The following is a 19599-nucleotide window of genomic DNA, read 5'->3' on the forward strand; positions in this document are numbered from 1 at the left end:
TTAAGGATCTGTAGTCAGTGCCTATTTGGGCCAGGTTTCACTTCTCAAGTCTACAGTTTTCAAGCAAGAATCCATCTAAAGTGGCACATTAATATTGTTGAATTTATTCTTTTTGTATTTTTAAAAACATGATAAATGTTTCACAGATCATGTTGTCAGTTTAATCTGTAAGTGGTTTAAATTTTTTGCTAGAGATCCAATTAAGTCGGGATTCCTCAAACACCAGAGAAATAGGTATTTTTGTTGTTAGCTAGCCACAGTTCACACGGATACATTTTAAAAATCACTCGTTTCCGTCTTTCTGTCTGTCACTTGTCTTTTAAATTATTCTCAACTGGGTAACTAATTACTGTCACAAAAATAATTTCGACGTAGTGGGGGCCCCTTGAATGCTTATTTTATCCGAAGGTGTCATGCTGGCCATAAAGTGTTTCAACAGAGGTTTTACCTCCATGATAAGGATCAGTGCCCGTATTCACAAAGATTCTCAGAGTCCTCTCAGAAAGCTCCTATCTTAGCCTAAAAACTCCTACCTAGGATGCTGAGAGCGACTTTTGAGAAAGGAGATGACAGAAATGCTAATCTTGGTGAGGAGGTGTGGTTGACCCCGTTGCTAGGTGTGACGCTGTCTTTCTATAGCTGTGATTGGTTGATAGTACAAGAAAAAACAAACAACACAAATGTGCTCCTAGTGATCAAAGGAGATAAATTAACCAATTAGACTGGATTTAGATATGTGTGAAATGATGATGGAATTTAGCAAAGTTAATTGATTGTCACACAGCATTAAAATGTTTGAACACACCTTATTTACATCCTCATCGTTATTTTGATTTGCTTATTGTTATGTTTGCTCACCAGTCATTTTACTACTTTATCTATATGATATTATTGCGCACTCACCTATTAGCATTTTACTGGGATTGCCTGCTTCTATAAAGCGGCTGTATGTGGCAAAGACTACGTTCACACTGCAGGTCTTGATGCTCAGTTCCGATTATCTGCTGAAATATGATTTTTTTTTAGGTGTTCGTTCATACTACTATTAAATACGGCCATCGTCAGACTTATATCTGAACAGTTCAAGACTGCAAAGTGACCTGCATGTGCAGATAGCAGAGGGAGACGTCACAGAGCAGCACGCTGTTTGCGGAAGTAAGGGTGAGTGTGATTGTTTCAATAAAATCTTATTTTCCAAAAAAACCTCTAAAAAAAAAAAAGCCGGCATCTATCCTTGTTATTTCTAGAAAGCTGCTGAATAATGGGACCACATTATAGCAAGATGAATTAAGTTGAAAAGAAAGCAGCACAGCTATTAACAATTGTTTTTATTGAACGGTAACTGCTACTGCTGTGTGTGGATGTGTAGTTGGAGCAAGGAGAGTGACGTAAAAGACGGATAAAATACAACATGGCCGTTAAGACTGTGGACGCTCCGATACATATCCGAATTAGTATCACATATGGAAGTGGCACAAATTTAATTTTTTGGGGCGTGAAAAGATCGGAGTTGAGCCGTTCCCACTGCCCTGAAAAATACGGATATGGGTCACACATGGGCAAAAAGATCGGATTTAGGTCACATTTCCCTGCAGTGTGAATGTAACCAAAAGGACTGAAATAAAATGCCGAAAAAAGATGTAAAAAAAGAAACAAACTGAACTGGACAGCTCACAGCTCTAGGAAGAGAATAGAGGACTGCTGAAAGGTAAATTGGTCCCAGCATCACGGTGCAAATACAGGGACTCTGAAGCGTATTGCCGCAGATATATGCATATTTTTCTCTGTGCGTCTTGGTGCTTTTACGCACCAGTGAGAAGCGCTCTGTGCAGCAATCAAAAGCGAGGAGATGGCATCACACAAGCAAACCTTTGGATGGCCATTTAGGCAACTAACATTATCATGCAACACAGAAAATACTTTCTCGTCTCTTTTATATATACATTCTTTGCAAATTTATCCACTTTTTTTCATGATTATTTCCTATTATTTATTTATCCCCAATAGAATGACATTACTACTGTCATGATTTTGTTGTGGATGAACTCGGACACAGCACGCACACACAGAGAAGTTCGTTAAGACAGTTTATTGCAGGTAGATGGTGGTGACATGAGGAACCAGAGTTTACCAGTCGGAGGTGAAGGATGCAAGAGCTGGCTGGCAGGTACAGAGTCCAAAAACATGAGCCATAAGTCCAAGGCAAAACGGAGCTGGGCTGCTGCAGAACAAGGAACGAGACCAGGACGAAGACATCAAAACTTAGCAGCGCAGCCAAACAAAACCAAAACCTGACGAGACTGGAACCAATGCGGGGAAACTGGAGCAGACAGGCATGATGGTCAGGAACAAACACTACGAGCCAGCGACGAGGAAACAACCGAGGTGAGTGAGTTTATAAGGGGAGTCTGACAGGTGACGAGAATGAAGGCTAATTAGTGTCCAAACAAGGTGTGACTAATTGCTGCAGGAGGGTGAGCCGAGTGAACTGCACAAAAATGACAAGAAAAGAAACCAGACAAGACCTAAACCATGACACTACCCCCCCCCCCTCAAGGCCGGACTCCGGACGGCCTAAAATCAAACAAAACAAACTACAAAATGACCGAACCAGGGTGGGTGGAGGGAAGGCAGGATGGCGGGCAAGAGTCATAACTGAGGGAACAAAGGGCCAGCGAACACAGGGAACCAAAGGGACCAGAGAACACGGGGAACCAAAGGGACCAGAGAACCAAAGGGACCAGAGAACACGGGGAACCAAAGGGACCAGAGAACACTAGGGAACCAAAGGGACCAGAGAAATAGGGAGCCAAAAAGTCAAGAACACGGAGGACCTAAGGCTAGGGAACACGAGGGACCTAAGGCTAGAGGATCCGGGGAACCTAAGGCTAGAGGACAACAGGGAACCAAGGGGCATCTTAACAAACCAGGGAACAAGAACAGAGGGCGCCTAAACGTGCCGGGGAACCGAGAACAGAGGGCGTCTAAACATGCCGGGGAACCGAGAACAGAGGGCGTCTAAACACGCCGGGGAACCCTAAATCTAACGCCAGGAATCTAAACACTAGGGAAACAGGAACGAAGGGCGTCCTAACACGCTAGAAAACCAAAATACCAGGAACTAGAGGGTGAGCTAGGCAGCAACAGGTCAGGCGCGCCAGAGGGCACAGACAGCGACTTATAACCACCGGAGGGCTCTGGCGGCGACCTGCGTGCGCTGGGCAGCGACAGGTTGGCGCACCAGAGGGCTCAGCCGGCGACATGGGAGCGCCGGAGGGCTCTGGCGGCGACTTGCATGCACTAGACAACGACAGGCTGGGCGCACCAGAGGGCACAGACAGCGACTTATAACCACCGGAGGGCTCTGGCGGCGACCTGCGTGCGCTGGGCAGCGACAGGTTGGCGCACCAGAGGGCTCAGCCGGCGACATGGGAGCGCCGGAGGGCTCTGGCGGCGACTTGCATGCACTAGGCAACGACAGGCTGGGCGCGCCAGAGGGCTCAGCCGGTGACTTGGAACGCCGGAGGGCTCTGGCGGCGCCTAAACACAAGAACTTAGAGGGCTAGGAGAACAGAACAGAGACACCGGGGAACTAGAACAGGGAAACTAGGGGAGACCAGAACGAACAGAGAACCTAACAAGCGCAGGGACCTAAATAAGCGCAGGGACCCTTAAGAGCGCTGGAACCCATCCAACGCAGGAACCCAGATGGCGCAGGAACCCAGACGGCGCAGGGACTAGACACAAGACAAAAACTAAGACAGGAACAATAAGAAATCTAAGAAGCACAGAAATACACTAAAACTAAGGAATGTTAAGTAACTCAAAACACAAGGATCAAAAAATAACTCAAAACAAAGACAGAATAATGAACGCTGGCACTAAGACAAAATAACATTACTTTTAACTAGAGAGCTCAGGAACCTTTAATGAGCGCCGGGACCTCTTAATGAGCGCCGGGACCTTTAATGAGCGCCGGGACCTTTAATGAGCGCCGGGACCTTTAAAGAACGCAGGAACCCGAATAGCGCAGGAACCCGAATAGCGCAGGAACCCGAATAGCGCAGGAACCCGAATAGCGCAGGAACCTATGGAGCACAAGAAAAAAAAGAAATCAGACAGAATAAAGTAAAAACATACCAAACAAACACGAGAACTAAGCACTATAGAACTGAGACAAAACTACAAGTTAAGCTAAATTGGAAAACAAAGTCGAAACAAATACTAAAACTGGAACCAAAACAAAGCAAAAACTAGAAACCAAAGCAGAACCAAAAGCGCTGGGCAGCTAAGTCTTTAGCATACTGGGCAGCGGCAACAGTTAGCGCTGGGCAGCGACGACGAGGAGCGCCGTCCTTAATGCTGAGCAGCGGGGAAGACGAACCAGGAAAACAGAGTCAGAGGCGGGGCGTCGCGGATGCGACCCCGGCAGACAAACCAGAAGCGTGGCGTCGTAACTCAGCGACCCAGGCGAGACGAGACAGGAGCGTGGCGTCGCAACTCAGCGACCCAGGCGAGACGAGACAGGAGCGTGGCGTCGCAACTCAGCGACCCAGGCGAGACGAACCAGAGCGTGGCGTCGCAACTCAGCGACCCAGGCGAGACGAACCAGAGTGTGGCGTCGCAACTCAGCGACCCAGGCGAGACGAGACAGAAGCGAGGCGTCGCAACACGGCGACCCAGGCGAGACGAACCAGAGGTGGAAGCCGCAGAACTGAGTCCGGCGAGACGAAGATTTCCTTGGAGCTCCCGGGTCGAGGCGGAGCATCTCCAGCGGTGGATGGCACCCACGGAGATCCCAGGTCGAGGCGGAGCATCTCCAGCGGCGGATGGCACCCACGGAGATCCCGGGTTGAAGCGGAGCATCTCCAGCGGCGGATGGCACCCACGGAGATCCCAGATCGAGGCGGAGCATATCCTTCCCGGAGCAGATCCTGCCAGCTCTTGCATCATGTCTCTGTGTGTGCTCGAGTTCATCTGTTGGCTGGCTCGTACTGTCATGATTTTGTTGTGGATGAACTCGGACACAGCACGCACACACAGAGAAGTTCGTTAAGACAGTTTATTGCAGGTAGATGGTGGTGACATGAGGAACCAGAGTTTACCAGTCGGAGGTGAAGGATGCAAGAGCTGGCTGGCAGGTACAGAGTCCAAAAACATGAGCCATAAGTCCAAGGCAAAACGGAGCTGGGCTGCTGCAGAACAAGGAACGAGACCAGGACGAAGACATCAAAACTTAGCAGCGCAGCCAAACAAAACCAAAACCTGACGAGACTGGAACCAATGCGGGGAAACTGGAGCAGACAGGCATGATGGTCAGGAACAAACACTACGAGCCAGCGACGAGGAAACAACCGAGGTGAGTTTATAAGGGGAGTCTGACAGGTGACGAGAATGAAGGCTAATTAGTGTCCAAACAAGGTGTGACTAATTGCTGCAGGAGGGTGAGCCGAGTGAACTGCACAAAAATGACAAGAAAAGAAACCAGACAAGACCTAAACCATGACAACTACTATTTAATTTCCCTCAATGGGGATGCTAATTTATATTATCTATGTATTAATGATTATATAATTGTTATAGAAGTTTATGTGCTCATTTCCTCCTCTGTTTAGGTGGTGGATCAGCCAATCAGCTCTCTCTTTTTCCACCATCTTCTCTGCTTCAGAGACTCTTATAGTTCACTAAAAGTCCTCCACACTACTCCTAACATTTTTCCACTTAACGGGCTCTATTAAGGCCTAAGATGCTTTGTAAATAACCTTTACCTTAACGAGGTAAAATTTGAAGACAAATTGGGAAATTCTAAGATTTTTCCTAAAATGATGTCACTAAGAGCTCAATATTATACAAAACCATTCTTAGCCAGGTCTCTCTTGAAAAAGGGATTTTTAATCTCAATGACATCTACCTGGACATATAAAGGTTACATACGCAGAGCAGTGGGAATCTTGGGTTTAAGTGACTTATGTGTAGGAAGGAGGAAGTTGGAATTAAACCCACAACTTTTGGATTGCAAGACTCTTCCCACTCATCCCACAGTCACCCATGCATTTTTATTTTATTTATCTAGTTATTTTAATGCTGTAATTTATTTAAGCTTTACTAGAATACGAGAGCTTTTCCATTCCAGACCCCACTGTGTCAGCTCACATTTAACTCTTTGGCTGCCCACTCTCTGCTTGACCGAATACATTTTCTAATAGTACTTGAATGCATGCTATGTCACACTGGTTGAAACTGGGCCATCTTATTGTATGCAAAGTTCTTATTTAAACTTGAGCCTTTTGAAAAGGCTGCCAGTTCCCCATTCTCCCCTTCACTAAATATGGAAGGGGAAGATAGTGCTCTCTCATGTTATCTGCCACCGGCCTCTTGCCCCTTCAGCCATTTCCTCATTTCACAGATTTGACCAGGAGGTGACCTTGGCTTTTTAAGTGCTTTCAAGGCAGAGCCAAGTCTCCTCAGCGCTTTCCCGGGCTTCCAAATGGAGACAGAACGAGAGGGAGTGGGAGAGCGACTTTCTTTCCGGCCAATTCCTCAATGGCCATTTTTCTCTCGTGTTGTCCATTTTCTCCCTTGCTCACAGCCTCTGTTCAGCTTCTTTATTTATAGAATAGCAAGACGATGATGATGACAGGATGTTGTCTGCTAATTCACATGGGCCTTGGTTTCTAAAGTAGAAAATGGCTTCAGGGGAGCAAAATAGCAGCATATGTTTATGACACATGACAGAGGACAGTAAGGAGCCTGAGTACAAAAAGACACACTGTTCATCAACCCTCTGTAACATAACAAAGTACTAATTGAATATCTTTTCCTTAGAGAGCAGTTCACAATATTCAAATACTAATCGTCTTGTGTCTGCGATGTAGGTATAATATTTTTTTATCACCAGCCAACAACACACTAGGGATGGGGTATGAAACAGAGACCATATGTGTGTGTTTGCCTGTTTACCAGAGGTGTGCACATTCCAAGTGTGTTTAAAATTGGAAACATGCAGGCTTTATCACAGCCCTCCTTCAGTTTTCCTCCCAAGTGCACCGTTGACAGCGCACTAATCTGGGTCAGAGCACTAACTGCTCAGAAGGGCCTGGGAGAGGCCGATTCAGATCATGTCTTACATTACCTTGTCCTCGTTAGAAACATCACAGCAGGAAAACCTTTACTTTTGACATTAAATGTCAACATCCAGGAGGTGTTTTAAACATACCATAGGTAATAAAGCCAACGTAAAAAACTACAGCAATGACTCCGGCCTCCTTGAAACTTACTGCTGTCCAAGACTCTGACATTAATAAGAGAAACACTTTAAGTTGTTTTATCTGAATGTATATTGATCAACTTAGTTTTTCTTTCAGAAAAGTAAGCAAATTTCATAAAACGGCTCCTTCGTCTGAAGCAAAAGATTATTCCATCTCTAAAATGGAATAATCTATAGTCATTTGTGTCAGTACTGTGAGCATGGGAACTTTCGGAAGTTAGCCTGGCATTGCAGAACCAAAGCACGCATCGACTTGGTTGATACAGTGTTACGTGTGAATAGAGTTTCAGGCATTTTCCATATGAAAAGTAAAACGCATGAGTGTCATATGACTCCATATCAATTTTCAAGCTTCACTAAAACTTATGGGTCTACCAGTGATGTATTCGCCTCAATGCACTCTACACCACAACCCGTCCAGTGTGTGATGATGGCAAGAAATTATGTGTGGCTGTCAAGATGAGGTTGTTGAAGATGGACCCAAACTCAATCAGGTAGCCAGAAGCAATGCACAATGCCCCATAATGCGTTTCAGCAGCTTCCACAAACCGTGCTCATGCAATTGTACTAAAAAGGCTTTGTTGATGTCTGTAATACATCCTAGAACCAGAACAAGGCTTTGCTCCTTTCACTGTTCAACTTAAAAACAGAAAGGGACTTTGTAGAACTGCAACTTTCTGTTCACGGAGAGAAGGCTACTGGACAGTGGAGTGTCTGAGACCTTTCAGGTTTGTCTAGTTCCTTATGGGAGATCATCTGAATGTGCTATTGTCACAGCTTCAATTTCCCATGAGGGCTCCAAAGAGACAATGACAGCTGGTAGAGTCGGTGTGAAATGAAGAGGGGCACACTTGTGTACGGCAGAGTTATTAAAATAACCATGCCACCTCTCTGCAGCCAAATAGACAGAAGACAGACCTTTGGAAAAATATGGCAGATCTGAGAAGGTTCTTTACACAGACCTTACATCTGAGCTGCACAGTTGTAGCACTTTAGAGAGGGTGCCAGATGTGCTTGTTCTGGTCATTAATTGATTGCCTTGAAACTTACACAAAGTCATGCTTGTTTATTATATTATGCGACAATGAACTGAAAAAGCTTTGTGGATGTCTCCAACATGTTCTGGAACTAGGACAGACCATTGTTCCTCTCATTGTTCAAGCCCAAATTAGGAGAGCGCTGTTTTGCGTGGATTGTCAGGGATCTTTTTGGGGTTTTATAAATAAGCCTTACAGCCTTTCTGGTACCTCGTGGAACAACATCTGAAAGTGTGATTTTCACATTCTGTGTTTCCTAGTTAGAGCTCCAGAGAAAGTAGCTCTGGCAATTGTTTGTAAAGATGTAAAGGGAAAGGGGGGGAAATGTGTGAAGTATTCCTCCCCTCTTTAGCCCAAAAGGAGGAATCCAGACAGCAGAAAAATGTGGCACGTCTGAGAAAACATTTTAGATTTTTTTTTTATTTGACTGTAGCAAATCAGACAGAGTTCGAAAACGTGTTTGTTTTGGCTGGTTATAGTCGCACGATATTATGAGAATGCATACCAGCAGCATTCACCACTTGTATGTGTGCCACTGACTTTGTGGATATCTCCAACACACCCTGGAACTAGAAAAAAAAGCATTGGTCCTCTCACTGCTCCGTGCTTAAAAAAGGCAAGGACACAGGGGCCGTCCGAAATTCACAAAGAGAAGGCTGTTTGGCAGTGGAGTGTCAAGGACCTTACAGGTTGTTTTTTTTTAAGCTCTGAGGTTTGTCTGGTTTCTTGTGGGAGAACATCTGAAAGGGCCATTGTCGCAGCCCACGTTTCCCAGAGAAGGTAGCACTGGCAGTTGGTTGTGGCAGTGTGAAAAGAAAAGGGGCACACTTGGACAGTGTGTCTGTGGGGAGAACATTACACACACACATCCTCTTCCTCTATGCACCTCCTCCTCCTCCCATTAGGGTGTGTGAGCTCAAGCTGTTGACAGCGATGACAGGCCTAGCGCAGGGAGACAATGGAGGGGAGGGCAGTGCTGCTGCTGCTGCTGTGGTGGGGCAGTACATCTGTTTGGATACTCACCGCAGCCGTCTAGCCCCGGGAGATTGATGCAGCTGGGACCGGTAATACACGGCACATCTGGGACTCCTTAATGATCTGAAAACTACTTGGCAGCTCGCATAAAAGAAACTTTGTGCCGTTCACTCACGCCGTAAGGCCTCCATTCGGGTGATTACCTTTGTGAAGATGACAGGTCATCCACTTCAAACGTGATTCACTGTTGTGACATTTAGCATTTCTAGGAGTTACACAGATCTTGCACTAACAGCTTCCCAATTGTACGTAGATAATTAGGATCGCCTCTGTGTGCGTTGGAATGGGCGTGAGTGATAGCCAGTGGTTGGCTGTTCTTTGTAGATGACTGAGTTCTTTGTCAGGCTCGATGTAAGAATGTAGTAATTGGTAAATCGTTTGACCAATTCCAATTAATAAGAAAACATCTGTTTCATAATAAAGGGATTCATTATTCCGCTGTATGCCGTATTTTGTTATCAACAAAAGCCTGCGTTGCGCTCAGGTTTTTATCAAGAAGGAAAATCCATTGAAAGCGGCTGAAGGCCTGACACAAAGCAACTGCTGAATCCCTGCAAATCAGGAGGCTTAATTGATTATTTGTGCAGAGCGGTATATCTTCAAGGTGCAGGGTACCCAGGGGAAATAATGTAAAACAGATAACAAGATGAAATGTGAGAGAATTGCTTTCTACACTCCATTTTATTAATCTTTTTCCCTTTGCTTTTGTTTTCAATCAGTTTTTCCATTTAGGCTTTCCCATTAAAGGCACGCAAATACTCATACTAAATATGAGCCTGGGATGGGAGGCTAAAAAGATTTCATTCATTTAGGCAGGCTATTATGATTTCTGACTTACCGCTGTGTGTACTTCAAAGTCATAAACAATTATAATAACACCTTATCCTAATTCTAGGAATATTTTGGAATTTATGAATGAATGAATGAAGTTTATGCTGGACAGTTTTGATAAGTGCAGCTTTTTCATTCAAATTTAGGTGTGGGTGTGGTAAAGGGTATTTTGCCTTTGTGGTTGAGCTCTGTAAAGGACTTAGCTGTGAAAGGCTAGATGTTAAAAACACCACTCGTATTTGCGGCATGTCAGGCTGCTCCCCTCAGTCATACTTTTCTCTGTTTACCACCACTCCTTGGCTTCCTTTCACGCCTCTCACAGAAAAGGAAAAAAAAAAACCTTCATTGTTGCTGTGCAGGAAGCGTGCTGCCGCTCTGCAGCTATTGAGCCATTACAAATAGAAAGGGAACTGGGTCTTGTATTTTGTTTTATGTCATGTGTCTCATATTGAAAGCTTGGCGTTAGGTTACACACCAAGCCAGACCACATAATTGCCTTCCCTGCACAGGGGAGCCACTTGTTTCCCATTTGAAGTCTGCCTCCATCAGATTTCAGCATTAAGGGAGGAGGATGTTACAGGGGAAAAGCAGATTCCTGGAACAGCCATCTAATATTCACGCCAGGACAGCTTGAGCGACATTGAAAATGAATCCAGAGGACTCTTGTGGAGGCAGGATTTTTCTGTGAAATACAAGAGAACCATGGGAGAGGAGAAACCAGCATTCAGTTGAAGCTTCGTATGAGTTTGACGTATGGGAAGGAAGTGTTTAAAGGGTCATGATAAGAACAATTAACATATGTTGCTGTCAAAAGCAGGAGTATAGTGAGACTTCATGCCAATGTGATCCAAAAACCCCAAGATTAAAACGCCCCAATGTGTCAAAGTGAAACTTTGCTCACAAACAGATGCTATCAATTGGTGACTTTGCCTCCTGAAGTCTACTACGAGCCCAGGGATTTATTTATTAGATTTATTTGATAGGGGCCGACACACAATAACATAGACAGACTGAAAAACATCAGTCCCATACCTCTATCAGTTTGCAGCACTTGTCCCTAGATGGGCTTTTGTAGAAATGAAAGTGAGTGCTTTAAGCTTGGCACTGCATATCTATGTTTGTGACTCTTATTTTGAAGTGGTGTTGGAAGTACTTCCTGAGTTATGTTGGCGCTGGCCAAGCAAGCTTGGCTGAAAAAGAGGACAGGAATCCTTCACCTGGTTAAAGTATTTTGTGCGGGCACTTGATAGAATGCAGTGAGAGGGTGACAGGATGAGACAGGACTGATTTGTAAGTGCTCTGATATTGGAGCAGCTGTCTAACTGTTAGCCGCTAAGGATGCTGAAGCTAGCATATGCATCAAAACATAAGATCAGCTCTTAAATAAGGCTCTGTTTCACAGTTTGGACACCATTTCATTGCTGCAGGTCAAATTCTCAAATATTTTGCATAGTTTGGTTACAGTGCGGCCTCTCTGAATCCTCCTTAGGTGTCAGTGTGAGTGAAAATGGTTATTTGTCTGTGTTGCCCTACGACAGACTGGCGACCTGTCCAGGGTGTAGCCCATCTCTCGTCCATTGAATGCTGGAGATAGGCACCAGCACCCCTCGTGACCCCACAAGGGACAGGTGTGATGGAAAATGGATGGATACAGTGCTAAAAATGCTCACCATGATTGCTTCAAGATATGAACTCTGACTGTTCAGTTGACTAAAAATGTATTTCAGTGTAATAAAGTCTGTGCAGCTAATTATGCTACCGCAACAAAGGAACATGAATTCATCTCCATTCTCAATTTAGTCTCCACATTATTTCCCCCGTTTATCATTTAAACTCCCTCGGGTCCTCATGTGTCTACACAGCAACATAACTTTGAGCCTGCTTTGATGTCTGGGACTGATGCGGGGACGATTTTCAGCTAGGGGCCATCTCTAAAGCCCTGCGGCACTGCTGCTATCCAAGCAGGTGATATTTTCCTTTGAGGATTTCTGGACACTGTTCGGATGTATTTATTTATTTTCTTTATCTTGTCTTATCTTGAAGTAACTTCTCAAAAAGACCGCTAGCATAGCATGGCCTTACATGCTAAAAAGTTAATGCAAAAAGCCGGAATTCATTGTAAGTATACATCATAAGTCTTTTGAGGTGTGTCTCTAGCAGCTTTGCACCTCCACAAACATTTTTGTCCATTCTTCTTTGCATCAAAGCTCAAGCTTCGTCAGGTTGGATGGACAGCATCTGTGAAGAACAACAAGTTACAAGTTGTGTCACTTATTCTGGGTTGGATTTAGACTGGACCCTGGCTGTAGGTTTCTGTGGACCTCTGCCCCACTCTCAGGTGTTCTGTAGCCTAAAACAGATCTCTCTCCACTATTTGCCTATACTCACAACTCCATTTTCCTATCTGCTTTGACCATCGTCCCTGTCCCTGCTATCTTTCACCTTGGGGAGGGAGGGATGGATGGATTGGATGTGTGAGTAACGCTCTCATTGCCTGCCCTTTCAGTTTAGGTGGACGACCATGTGTTTTTGTATTTGCAGTTGTGCAATACTCTGTTCATTTGCAGACTGATCAGTGCATTGTTTTTTTATAAATCATTCCTACACTAAACTTCTCCACAACTTTAATTCTGACCTTTTCTTCGAAAGCTGTTTATTAATGTGCTTAAATAAACCTTCACAGAACAGCTTCATATATACCGAGATTAAAATGCACACATTTTAGGGGGATCAAAGTAAAAGGAAATGATTGAAAATCTATACCACGCTTCCCTGCTTGGAAAATATTTTCAAAACCATGCATTTCTTTTCTTCCAACTATGCTCTACTTTGGGGCGTTCAGTCACACAGAACCTAATAAAGTGACATTGAGGTTTGTGGTAATAATGTGACAGATTAGTAGTGTGGGTCATTTAGGAAGGCACTGTAGCCTGTTACAGACAGAAATGTTTTCCAAATGGGTTGAGAACTGACAGTTGATATGAGATAAGCGCAAACATCATAGAAAAGAACAAATAAAGATGCATTGTTTTGTTTTATCTGGTCCCCATACATGCACACACACACATACACATTGCATAGTGGATTTACTGTATAGCAGCTCCAGGCTGCTAGAAGGGTGCTCTGAAAGGGTGCCAGGGATATGTGAGAGACTGTACGACAGTGAAGATGACACACCTATTAAAACACACATAGTCCATTTCACTGCTCCACTACGGCTCTGGATTCAGGCCACATGCGTGAACACAACACACACAAGCCTCTTAACAGCAAACTCATACCATCATGCATTGATCTTTAATCACCATAATGTTCCCTTATTCTGGTGTATTCCAAGAATTTAAAGCGGGATTCATAATGCTGTGGAGATTTGGCCCTGCATCTCAGCCCCAAGTTAAATCGAAGGCAGCAGAGGCAAGCATCTCTCCGCAGCTGTGCCTCTGGCCGTATAATCGTCTCATGCTCTTCCTGCTTGTAGCCCATGCTGAATTATTAAATGAGGAGGCGCATATCTTTGTCTTGTTTCATTAAGATGGACATCCTGGACTCCAATCTATGAGATTGGCTCTTGTCTCAACATGAAGAGCAGATGATTTTAGTTAAATTGCATTGCTGGGCGTCTGCAAGCGGGCAGGGTGTTTCCTTAGAGAGGAAGCTGCTGCCGAGTCCTCTCTAAACAAGATGAGACAGGCGGCGAGAAGCAGGGAGTGCTACCTGATCGCTTGTGTCAGGAGGACTCTGCTGGCTGCAGCCATCAGCCCCGATTCCTCCAGAATACTCCTAACGATTCTTTTCATCAGCATACTGCACTCCTGCAGAGCTCTGCAATTTAAAAGAAATATACAGTAGAGACAGTAGAAGTACACTAGGGGTGTCAAACTCATCTCTACATTGGGCCACTTTGGCATCAGTAAGTCATTAAAAGGGCCGGTTACAAGTGTATGGATGATCCTTTTGATTTAATTTAATTTCAGTTGACATAGAAGTGTAAAAAATGCATAGTAACATAAAGGTTGCACCCTTAGGCCCAGTTTATATAGTTTATCTGCACAAAAAATTATATTGGGGGTGAGTTACACTTTAAACTCTCACCATTCTGCGTCACTTTTTCTCTTTTTGACATTTCTGGGTTGTTAAAATGTGTTGTGTGAAAACTGACATCTAATGGCAGGATGCTGTTACTACACGGTTAAAAAAAAATCAACATTTTCAGCCACAATACAATTTAAAAGGATATATGCCTCTACTTTATGACATGATATGCCTTTTTTGGCTCTTGAGGGCCGGATAAATTGCCTTGACGGGCTGGATTCGGCCCGCGGGCCTTGGGTTTGACACATGTGAAGCACACCCTCTTTCAATTTCGAGATTTTACATGACAGGACAATATAGAATATTATAGTCCTTACCAAGTTTCGCATCAAGCACACTAAAACACAGTGTATACCATAGTGATGTTGTGCAATTAAACGCATTTAAGTTATTTGTTATTTAATCAAATAACCTTTGGTATGTCAAGTATTGTCCTGTAAATAACATCCCTATTTGGTGGTTGTATTAGGACAATATAAAAAATTAATTATTTGAGCTCTGAAATTCTCAAACAGCAAACTCAAATGTATGACAACTTCTCTTCAAAATAAAAGAATATATTCTCACTGAGGATATAACAGAAACAATTCAGCTTCAAGTTAAACATATTTCAATCAACAGCCCCTTTATGAGGTTCCCTCAAAGTGAAATTTAACTAAAACAACTAAGCAAAATTGAGACAACGAATGAAATACACACTAAAGAAAAAAAAGACAAACAAAAATGGTTGAAAATCATTACCAATAAAATGATACAATCATATCCCAGTTCAGTGTGGCTGTTATTGTTCGAGAAACAAAACTTATCTTGAGGAATATGGAATAAGGTCTAATTAGCTTTAACCAATTTAGGAACGACAATTTGTAATTGCTTCAAACTAATACAGAATGCAAATCCGAGAGGTAGATAAACATTTTTTGGCAAAAAATATTTTAAAGAATGATTTGCCGATTACAAAAACATTTAGATGATTGAGTCTAGACTAAGTCAAGAACTCTTAAAATGGTGGAGGGAAACCTTATTAAGAAATGCCAGGGAGCACATGATCAAAAAACAGGCCTGTAGGACCACGTCTGGGTCATGAGTTGCTAACACAAGTTTAGAGCTTACTTAAGTTGCTTCCTTTAGGTTTCATGAACACTATAAGGATTACTATTAATTTTTCATATGAATGCTAGTGGCCATTATCTAAAATCTATGTTGTAACAAGTGGCTAGGAGCAATCTATTAGCAATAGTGGCTAACAGAACATGAAGTAGCTCATTTTAAGGGATTTGGTCATATCTTAGCATTTTGGTCTAATGAGTGGATTGGAAAATGCTAAACGTTAATGTCCCATCAGTGTTTAAACCCATATTGAAGTAATGTTTGTCATAGCCTTAAAAATACAACCCAAAACACTAAAAGCAGGCTCAACAACATTTAGCATTGCTGTGTGACCCGTTAGCAGCTCTTCAGTTTAGCCTTAGTAGAACACATCAAAAACAATGAAATAAACAATACCTACATTGTTTATCCTGAACTAATTTTACCTACTTCTTTCAGGCCTCGCCCTGTAACATGCACCGTTCTGAAAACATGGAGGTTTCCCAACAAGCATTAAAGTTATGAAGTTCAGACCGACAAGTGAAAAAGGCGGCTCTCGGCCTGGGTCACTCGGTCACGCTGCCTGCCAACGTGGCTGTGCAAGTGCACAGTCTTGCTCTAGCCGCTCTGGGGAAACCACTGCATGGCTCACGATGGGTCTCTGGTTCGAATTTTTCTTGCAAGCCTGAAAGAAAGATCACAGACAGCTTGAATCTGGCGAGACTGTCTGCTTTGGTCGGACCATACTTAACTTTGTATCCAAGTTTGAAGGAGCAGCAAATCAGACAGTCACCCACGTTCTCCCTGTTGCTGGTCTGTGGTAGCCAGCTGGCAAAAGAGAGCTGTTTCCGGTTGGAACAGGTTTTTGTTGAAGTCATCACGGGGATCTCTGCCCTGACAAGGGTTTAATCATCTACAGTCTGAAAACACAGGCTTTTACCAGTCTCATCCATGTGTCTCATCTATATTTCATATTCCAACCAATGTTCATGTTTATCTCATGGCTGTGAGGCACAACAGTGACGTCACTAAACTGAAACATAGACTAAATCCAGCTTTATTTAGATGTGGTTTTAAAAAAATATATTTGCCTGATGTACAATGGCAAATTATTCTAGAGTTTTGGACCAGCTGCAGAGAAGGCCCGGTCCCCTCTGAGCTTGCTCCGCGTTCTCAATACTGATAAAAGCCAAAGGTCATTTGACCTAAGGCAACGAGTTGGCGTGTAGGACTGTAAAAGCTCAGCGATGTAGAGCGAGACAGGGTCTTTTAAAGACTTCAAAACAAATAAAGAATCCTTAAATGGATCCTAAAACAGATGGGCAGCCAGTAAAATTAACTCAAAAGCCAGTGCAATTTGCTCAAGCTTGTGGGTGTTAGTCAAAAGACGTGCTGCAGCATTTTGCCCCATCAGCGCACTTAAAGACCCACTGACACCAAAATAAAGAGCGTTACAGTAATCCAACCATGTGGTCACAAAGGCATGGATTACTTTCTCCAAGTGATTTTTCGAGAGCATGGGCTTTATATTGGCCAGTTGCCAAAGCCAAAAGGAGCTGGACTCTATGACAGCATTGATCTGACTGTCATATATAAGCCGGTCGCTTAAGGTTCACCTGTTGGACAGATGGCCCCATTATGACTCTAGATTAGAATATAGAGAAGTTCATGTAAGACAGCAAGGTGCCCTGGTCCTGTGGCAGTAAAACTACCCCAAAATTATTACTTCTGCATATAAATTGTTTGTGGCTATAAGGTATATTCAGTTTTCACCAAACATGATGCTGCTCAGTATCCTTTCTTCTGTTACTTTTGTTTAAGGAATGGAGTTAACCAAACTTTGCAAACCGGACGTTGTGCTGCTGTTTCCTAGCAATTCATCTGAACATTGTGCAGTCTGACCTTAAAATTGGACTGCCCTTCTAACCTTTTTCCAATTGACTTGCTGCAAGAATCACTTCTCTCAGATCACTGCTGACGCCTTTCCACCCTGACATTGTGACCGGCAAACTGCCCAAACTGCTTTTCTTTAGTTTTCACACCTGATGATGACATTAACATTCCAAACCATCTTTCTTTCAAACTCTGAAATAACAAAGATAAGATGATTAGACCAAACTACATATATCTTACTGTGTGTTTTACTATGCAGCAAATAGTATTTATTGCCATGTTTACCTAGAAGGTCCTTCAACATTAATCCTCATCTGGTTTCTACCAGATCTGTTGAGGATGGATATGTTAAATTCAGTTTTCAAGTGTGCACAAAGAGGTATTGACAAGCTAAATCCCCAGCGAACCTCAGTCTTGGTGCGACTGATCGATGTGAATGTGGCCATCGAACTGAGCTTAGAAGTAGTTTGTATTCTATTAGGCACCTCGGAGACCTAGCAGCAGTGCAAAAAAAAGCACATTTTAATGCTCAACTGTTGGGGGGGAGGTAAATAGTATCGTTTTGTTCTGAGTTACATCTGCAGTTATTGTTTAAGCTCTCTCTATTTAGTCAATTGTGAAGTTGCTGTGGGAACTTTGCCAAACAGTAGAACTCTAGAACAGCTCAAATGTGCTTTATTGCTTCCTATGATGCATTTTCTTGAATACTAGTTCAATTGCTGTGCTATTTCATTATAATTAGGGGTGGCTCAGTGTGAGTAGTGGTTGTCAGGACAGTTGTGAGTTTGATTCCAAGTTTCTCCTGCCATCTGTTCAAGCATCGGCAGACAAGACCCTGCACCACATGTTGACAACCGATCCCGGGCACCAGTGTACGAATAATATGAGTTTGCATGTTTAAATGAGACTTGTAGTTTGAAAAGTCCTACATGTCTCCTGCAGATCCCGGCAGCAGTGTGAGAATGAGGCTGTTGTGGAAATCCCTGGACAAGATGAGGTGTCTGAGGAAACGTTCCACGATCCCCTTCCTCGGCTTCCTCATTACCTTCCTCCTCTTCCTCAACCTCTACATTGAAGATGGCTACGTGCTGGTTAGTAAAAAGAGTTGGATTTATTTTATTATTGACCAGACTGTACATTTTTCAGATCAAAACTCTCTTTAAATTTATCTTCTGTTCTGATGTTTGAACAGAGAAATTCAACCAAATAAGTTGCCGATTCCAAATATCTTAATTTGGTTTCCATGTTCTCTGTTTTATAATTGCTTGAAATGTTCCTGACGTAGGCCCATGTAGATGACTTATCTTTTATGTATGATGTCATCAGAATTTGGTGATCACATGATCTGTGTTTGTTATTTCAATTATTGAGAGGCAGTTTGCCTTCTGGGCTTACTGGTGCTTTTTCATATCAGTTTGCTGAATTCTGCAAACTGCCTCTGGAGGCTTCAGGATTTTTCTCGTGTCCCCAACCACTGCGGGGTTAGCCCAGCTATATCCAAACACACACTTTGTTAGGATGGAAAAGAAAGAAACATGTTGCTTTTTTTTTTGCTTTTGAATAATTCAAGGCCGTAATACAAGCTTTCATTTGGCTGTTTCGTTTCTGGCATGCCTTTTTCCCCTTCTACTTCTGTTGTAATGTGCTTTTCATGTTCCAGGAAGGAGATAAAAGGCAGCTCAGGGAACCTTCAGTCCATCCTCCAAGCTCAGAGCGATACGCTCACACCTTTAGAGACCTCAGTAACTTCTCTGGAGCCATTAATGTCACATACCGCTATCTCGCTGGGACACCTCTGAACCGCAAGAGTAAGTTTTATGGTTTCTCGCTAATGTTGACCTGTCAAAAAAGAACAAAAAATAAATAAACCATTCAGAGATTCTTTGTCTCAGTTTTGAACTCAGCAAAGAGTTCACCTCAAGCAAATCATGCTCTACTTAGATCTACTACTGCTCAGATGTCTTATTATGGAAAATCTGTTTTCCATACAGTGATGGGAAGAAGTGAGTTGCCACTTCCATTGGATTTAGAAAGGGAAACAGCAGTAAGATATATATATATATATATATATATATATATATATATATATATATATATATATATATATATATATATATACACTAGTGCCGATTAATAATTTTAATCACGATTAATCGCATAACTTCAATAGTTAACTCGAAATTAAGCACACATTAATTGCATATAGTATCTCTTTATTTCTAAAAGTGTAAAAGCCTATTTGGGCATTTTAATATGCAATTTTGCAATAAATGACACTAGTAATTTGTAAACAAATGTATAAATAAATAAATAAATAGTTTATCTTAAACAAAGATAGACATGGTATTAAGCATTTAC

At 42.9% G+C, this 19599-nt stretch overlaps 1 protein-coding gene and 1 long non-coding RNA gene across 11 annotated transcripts in view; one reads left to right on the forward strand and one right to left on the reverse strand.

Moving 5' to 3' along the window:
- mgat4c (mgat4 family member C) overlaps positions 1-19599 on the forward strand; it is a 211557-nt gene that overhangs the window by 185927 nt on the left and 6031 nt on the right. For 8 of the 10 annotated variants that reach the window (XM_036146132.1, XM_036146143.1, XM_036146166.1 and 5 more), the window contains 2 exons: positions 18184-18332; positions 18902-19049. In XM_036146132.1, the coding sequence (XP_036002025.1) occupies positions 18204-18332; positions 18902-19049 (277 nt within the window). In that variant the 5' untranslated portion in view covers positions 18184-18203. Of the gene's footprint in view, positions 1-1026; positions 1162-18183; positions 18333-18901; positions 19050-19599 lie in introns of all 10 variants that reach the window. The other 2 variants (XM_036146155.1, XM_036146189.1) reach the window with 1 other exon arrangement.
- LOC118565649 lies at positions 3288-3621 on the reverse strand. Its single transcript, XR_004932500.1, has 2 exons — positions 3459-3621; positions 3288-3375 (listed from the first exon to the last, which is right to left on the reverse strand). It is a non-coding gene; the product is annotated as an uncharacterized LOC118565649 (long non-coding RNA).

The sequence above is a fragment of the Fundulus heteroclitus genome, chromosome 2 (assembly GCF_011125445.2).
Source record: "Fundulus heteroclitus isolate FHET01 chromosome 2, MU-UCD_Fhet_4.1, whole genome shotgun sequence".
Taxonomy (NCBI): domain Eukaryota; kingdom Metazoa; phylum Chordata; class Actinopteri; order Cyprinodontiformes; family Fundulidae; genus Fundulus; species Fundulus heteroclitus.